General features: G+C 32.4%; 2 protein-coding genes across 4 annotated transcripts in view; one reads left to right on the forward strand and one right to left on the reverse strand.

The window, feature by feature from the left end:
* Window positions 1-7297, reverse strand: part of LOC108688619 (neutral ceramidase-like) — a 26531-nt gene that overhangs the window by 706 nt on the left and 18528 nt on the right. The gene's annotated exons all lie outside the window — the stretch shown is intronic.
* LOC108688620 (cuticle protein 19-like) lies at window positions 773-5134 on the forward strand. Its single transcript, XM_018194955.1, has 3 exons — window positions 773-843; window positions 2651-2920; window positions 4602-5134. Exons 1-3 carry the CDS (start codon window positions 835-837, stop codon window positions 4881-4883), a joined length of 561 nt encoding a protein of 186 aa, XP_018050444.1. The 5' UTR covers window positions 773-834; the 3' UTR covers window positions 4884-5134.

Genomic DNA, 7297 nt, shown 5'->3' on the forward strand with positions numbered 1-7297 from the left:
GAAATATTCAATACGAATTTTCGTTTTCAGTTTCAAACAGAAAGAATTTTAAATATAAATATAAAACAAATCTTTACCTAATTAATAATTTTCTGCTTAACATAAATAATTTTTCCTTTTGAGAAAGGGATTAATGGAACATATAACGTTACAACTAAATTTTTTTTTCCAAATTGATTATCAAATCTATTATGACATTTCCACTCAATTTCACGTCCACTTGGCTATCTTCCGCTGTTTGAGAATGAATTATGTCGAAATTTCACGAACGTAGTTGCGAAGCAAACAATTTCGAGAAATAACGTTTATTCGCCAACAGTTCCTCCTTTCAACATCGGCTCTGTTAGCTGAATCAATCCACTGCATCTTTAATGAATAACTGAGACAAGATTGTAAGAGCGATTTTCATGAGCAGCACAGGCAATTTTATATCATCTGTCTCTCTTTAATCTAAGTAATTTTTGTAACAACTATCAACTTTTTGATCATCTCCTTCGATTAAATCGAAAGCATGACAGCCTTCCCTTTGAGAATTTTCGTACAAATAAGTATATTAACTTGTACCGAAGTTTGTCATCGTGGTCGAGAGCACGTGGATCGTACCATGTATTTTCTCATATCATACATAAAAAGATTCGCAGGGGTAGGGTACAGCCTGGTCTGAAAGAGCGAGTGGTGGCACCCGAGGCCGAGAGCTTTTGCCCGGAACGGAGCCATCCCGAGGTGGGAGATGGATATAAGCCCATCGTCCGAGAATAATGCTATCAGTGACTTCGCGCTCGACGGTCTCGCATACGGTAAACGTGGTGTGGGCAGAAACATTGTGGAAGCATCATGCTCAAGGTACGGAGAGAGAAGGCCTGCCGCAATATGAGTGTGGTATGACGAGAGTGAGTGTGAGGAGATCGGGTGAGAGTGTGCGTCGCGTTTTCCTGTCGGCAATGTTCAAGAGAACTTCCGGTGCCCCATTTATCATCCGAGTGAATCTCCCTTATTTGTCTTTCTCTCGCTTGTTATAGGGCGCCTAATGTAATAATACTGTCGAACATTACACGAAATTGGCGAAGTCTATATAGACCTTTCCATTAAGAGAGATAATTCCAAAATCGCTTTCTGAACTGTTCTGAACTAGTGAATAGTTGATTTAGAAGTTTACCTCTTTCAAGTTTTACTTAAAGAAATAATCTTTTCAATTTTATTTTTCATGTCTTTTCTTTTGCTTTGGTTGTCATACGCTACAAAATCACTTATCAGCACGTATTTAGTAATGAGGTCTACGCAATTTCTAATTTGTTAATTAGAAATAAATACTTTATTAATTATCTTTTAGATTATTAGATCGTCTATTTAGCATTATACTTGTAAAGCATTATACTATGTATAATTTATATTTTACTCTCTTACTTCAAAAGTGACACAATTTAAAAAATTAAGTTTTCCAAAAGGAAAAAAAATATTTTGCAATTTAACAAAAAATTATTGATCAATAATATAATACTGACAAAAAGAATATATTTCTATATGTGATCAAATATCATTTTTGTTTTTCATTCCTTAAAAACCACCCTTTTTTGAAAGATGTTTCGCAAAATCCTTAAAATCCTTAAAAAATTATATAATATTCTCTAATAATAAAAATAATCATGATTTTTTTTAAATCGTTCTTTTTGAGCTGTAACAATTTTTGTAAAGTGAAGTTAGTTCACTTTTGATAATTGATGAAATAATGTTTATATAACGCGTTCATGATAAATCATGTTTTTTTCTTTTTAATTATTCATTTTCAAGTAAAGGAACGATATACATATACGTATTTATTTTCTTTAAATAATTATTTAGAAACGATCTGATTTTGGAAAACTGATTTTAGATGTAACACTGCATTTACCCAATATTACTAATAGTATATACACTCCCAATTGTGACTTTTTCAGCTTCCAATCAAATGAGATTTCTCTTCTTCCCGATCCTCCGGTTTACGGTTCAAAATACCATAATCTATAGTGTCAATTTTCTTAGACATGAACATCCGTGCCGAGGCGAGGGTGTAATAAACCTTTTATTCGCGATGTATCATTTTCATCGCAACGGATAAGGAAGCGAAATCCTTAACCACACTTCCGCGGCGCAGCGTTTCGTTGACTTACGATCTATTGATCTGCGCGCGAGTAACAAGGTCGGCGTGAAAGTGAAAAGGGGACGATATTCGCATCGACAGGATTTCTAATCCGAGATTTTAACGAAACATCGAAATTCGAGAAGCGCGTCTTACTTGAGAGAGGGACTTTTCTAATAAATCAGCTCCAATGATTTTTCATATACATAAGTACCCAGCGAGCGTCACGTCAGACGCTAAGAATCCCCATATTGACAAGTGACTAATGAAAATCGCTTGCATTGCATTATCGATTATTCGCTGTATCCGCTGTATACTTGGGATGCTTTTAAATATATTGCACGAGGCACGGCATTCTAGACGAGAGAAAATTTTAGAAGATATCGTAGAAAAAAAAAAGGGAAAAAGAAGAAAACACCTCTCAACGCCATAGAGGAATTTAAAAGAAACTATCAAATCCTTGACACAACTTCGCATATTAACAATCTTGTTTTCCCACAGAAGAGATTTACGATCGCGAATTGTGGTTTTCAGACGGTCGCTTTCCTCTGTGCCGCGCTGGCGTGTAGCCACGCGGTGGTTCTCAGCGGTTATAACGGCGGCCATGGCCTGTCCTACGATGATTACGGCGATCTCGATGCATACATTGGATCCGCTGGATACAAAGTTCTGCCGACGGTCGCGGTTCCGATACACGCGGTATCCGCTGCGCCGTTGCACGTGGACGCGTCTTTGGATGCATCTCTGAACGCTCATGAACTACACGACTACAAACATCACACCGATCAAGATCACGATTATTACGTGAGTATTTTTTTATGTCTGACTGTTGTTAACGAATATTGGCAAAAATAGAGGAAATATGCGTTTCACCCAAGTCGAATCGATTATCAAAGACCTTCAATACTTATACATCTTCTTCTATCAATTTTTTATCACAAACTTTTTATTAAACAGTTAGCTAGTTTTGAAACTAATTACTATTAATTTTTTTATATTCTTTTTACAAATTTCATAATTTTTGTAGCTGATACACCTATTCTTCGATCTTTTCTTGCTGAGAGCATATATATCGATATGAGCATATATCTCGTATAAAACTATTCAACAATTTTTTTAATTTCTACAAAATTTCTAAAAATTTCACTTTCGTAACAATGACGGGACTTAATAATATTTGCAACAGATATTATAAGCGGCATATTTAATTTCAAGAGAAAACCACTTATTTTTCTCATAGCTTCAATAGTTTCAATTTTATTAATATTTAATACAAATTCCCGCACGTTTCCTTCAGAAAAGTGTCAAGATTCGTCAAGTCTCGCGTTTTCAGACGCCTGAGGCGTATATATGTTAATTTAAATTCTTGTCTCTTTGAAAAGTAACGTCTGTGTAGACAATGGTGTATTTCCTCTGTCCTCGCTGTATCTTATTGTCAAATCTCTTTCCGCAATCCTCATTGTCGTCACTTTCTCGCGATGTTAATTGTCACTAAAAGCGGCGCTCCGCAAGTAATATCATAAAATGAGAGAACGTTGCACATTATGTGTGCGAATAATTGTAGTATCCGTAGTCGGGGACTCAAAAGCGCTCGGAATTGTGCTCCACAAGCTTCATTACATAGTTGCGGACCAGATTTATTGAATAATTTAATATAAAATTGGAATCGCAACATTTTTTAATAAAAAGTTTGTGATAAAAAACTTACTACCTTGTTAATTCGTTAAATTACATTGGCAAGATAAATTAATTTATCTTATTTTATAAGAGTTTCTTTTCTTAATTTTTAATCTACTTTTTATTCCTTTGAAAATTAATTCTGTTTTACGTACGCTTAATACAGGAAAGAACAATTTTTGTTAAGATATCTAAAAATTGATTAAATCAAGACCCGCACTAAATTTTATTGGAATAATTAATTAAATAATTTTATTAAAATAATTACACAGGACGCTCAAGAATAATGAACAACGCTGCAAAAAATCTTGAAATTTATACTGATTATTCAATAACTCAAGTACTTCTACGTAATTATTTTGATGGTCTAACAAATTATTTTCAGATCTGTATCAAATTAAATTTTTAAATATTGTACTTTAATAAAGCTTTTTTCCGTGTATCTACGATCTCAAAAATCAATATCGTTATGCATCTGCCAGCAATATTCAAGTTGCACGGAAATATTTATCGGAAAGTATTTATAAAACAAATAACGCCCGTTGCGTGTATGTTAAACAGCTAAAAGTGTTTAAAGGCACTACTCGATGCTACAATAACAACGTTTTAAAACATTCCTTGTCTTAATTGATCAATTAGTGAAATTTTTTTTTCTGACTGATTAATCAAATGCTTGGAAACATTTGTAGCTAATCCACTAAGCGAACCGCACTTTAAAACTCTATGCGCTCACTTCGGCATTAGTGGATGCTTATCGTTAATTTGTGGCGAACTCGCATATAATAATACTTGTATATACTTGTTACAGTCACATCCGAAATACACCTTCAATTACGGCGTTCATGATCCTCATACCGGTGACGTGAAGACTCAGCATGAGGTGCGGGACGGCGACGTTGTCCATGGCTCGTACAGCGTGAACGAGCCCGACGGAAGTGTACGAATCGTCGAATATACAGCGGACGATCATAACGGATTCAACGCCGTTGTTAAGAAAGTCGGACCGGCGATACATCCGAAACCGGTGCCGATTGTCAAGTACGTCTCACCGGCGCATTTTAACAGCTATGACTACGAGAAGCATTATTAGCTCAGCCATCGCATCGTGTAAATAGCAACGAATCTGGCGTTTCGCTAAAAAATATTAGTCGCGCGGCAATCAGTCTGTTAGTCATGTGACAGCGAAATATGTTTACAAATTCATTCAAATCTCTAGGTGGATTCAATTGGCCGTCAGCAATAAACAGAAAAGCTGAGGTCACTTTTACGTACAAAGAGTTTTCATGTAAAACAATTAGATTTTAGGAGGGTTTAGGATTATACATGTTTAATATACTGCGATAAATATATAAGTTTATTGAAATTATCGAGGAATATTGATTCATTTCCTGACACAAAAAATTGATATTATTTTTATTATATATACTCCTGGCCAAAAGTTTGAAAGTACTTTTCACACATGCGCGCGCGCGCGCGCGCGTGTGTGTGTGTGTGTGTGTGTGTGTGTGTGTGAGTATATATAATTTATAAAATTTTTTCAAACAAATCTTAAATATTTTTAAAAAACTTTTCTTATTTCTTTGTTTTGTAGCTTTATTTTAAAACAAATGTAATTGCACTTGAAACTTGCAGCGTAAAAAATCAATTGCTTTTACAAATAACACAAAAGCAATTCTCTCTATTTATTTTCACCTTTCGTTTGACGATTTGTGAAACCGCACAAAGGCGCATCTTGCGTATCTCTTTAAACGAGAGTCATTTAATGAAATTGAAATTGCGATGTAACCACGCATGTCTGAAGTATTGATTTATACATATTTGTTACTACGTTGTAATATAAATTTCATTCAATTTTAACCTCGAGAAATCTCTTGTGCATTCACTTTTAGGTTTTATTCTAAATGAATATAAGTACCGCGAGAGAATATATATACATATATAATTTATAAAGATATAATTTAGAAAGAGTATTTATATAAATGTTTCACAACCACGTAAAAAATGTTACGTTCATTTAAATCCGTCCGAGAACTTTTACAATTTATGTGCATCATGTGTGTATGACTTACGCATATTGCAGGATTAGATTTAAACCCATTACGGGAATGAAAAGCTCAATATCAAATTCACATGAAATGAATAGAAAGAAAGAATGTGTTTGGGAATGATATCAAAATCAGCGACTAACAAAACAGATTTTGTTAAAAGTAAGGAAAATAGCAGTTAAGTCTTTTGTACTCACATTATAAAATACGTTCAAAAAGTAAAAATCGTAAAAAATTGATATTTACGATAATATAATTTTGTAAAAACACGGTTTATATCAAAATAAAAGTATAGACAATCGATAATACGAAACCGATTTTGTTAAAAGTAAGAAAAATAGAAACTAAGTATTTTTATTGTATAATTAAATACATTAAAACAGTCATAAAGAATTGATATTTATGATAATGTATTGTATTTTCATAAAACTGATTTATTTCGAAATAAAAGTATTCTCATATTTTTATCTTACTTCCACTTGACAAAATGTGACGGGTTGTCATATATTGAGATAATTCCTCATCAGAACATTGATTCTCTGTTTGACAGTTTGCTCATTCAATTTTATTCAATGAAGAGGAACTTGACGATAACAAAGTAACATATAACTTAAACATATAAAGAAATTGTAATAAAATCTTGTGAAATTTTTTCTCAGAATCTTCCAAAATTTTACTGAATGTAACGTTTATATAAATTTCAGAATTTCCGGAATTTTTAAATCATTGCTGAATAATTTAACTTTTTAGAAAATTGTTCAGATTTTTTTATTACACACTTTTCAAAAGTAAGAAAGTGAGAAAATTTATATCATGTCTAGAATTCTTGATATACATATATAAATTTTATAAAGTTCTAAGATTTTTTTAATTTAAGATTTTTTATTCTACATAATTGCTGATAAAATCTTATAAGAGAAAGATTCTCCTATTATTACAAAATTATATAAGATAAGTAGGGTATACTTTGATGGTCTTAAGTAATTTTAAATGTAAAAAGAATAAAAAATATTTTGCGTGAAATAACGATTCAAGAGTTGGGAAAGGTTAGCTTTCCACGAAGACTATAGACATATTTAAATCAACATGAATTTTGAACAACTTATTGCAATAATAAAAAAATGTATTTCAAATTTATAATCTGATTTGTTTTAGTTTATATCCCGCAAATAGTCGAGAAAAGATTCAAAGAAAAGATTCTACAAAGATATTCAACTGATTGAGTATCGATAGAAAGTTTAAACAATACCTCTTTCTATTAAGAAAAAATCTTTTTTTAATTGGTAGTAAAAAACCAAGGACATTTACGATCACTCGAAGTCATCAAAATATGTCCCGCTACTTATTCTACAATAATAGGTGTCTTCCTCTTATCTCTAATCGTTTTAAAAAAAAATGATAAACTTTATCAGACGCACTCTGTATATATAATATAAATATATATTCATATACAAATATA

Source organism: Atta colombica, unplaced genomic scaffold (assembly GCF_001594045.1).
Source record: "Atta colombica isolate Treedump-2 unplaced genomic scaffold, Acol1.0 scaffold236, whole genome shotgun sequence".
Classification (NCBI taxonomy): Eukaryota; Metazoa; Arthropoda; class Insecta; order Hymenoptera; family Formicidae; genus Atta; species Atta colombica.

Bases quoted from the DNA above. Each gene is read 5' to 3' on its own strand.
- LOC108688620 (XM_018194955.1), top strand. The intron at 2,921-4,601 runs GTGAGTATTTTT...TACTTGTTACAG, and splicing joins ATCAAGATCACGATTATTAC to TCACATCCGAAATACACCTT.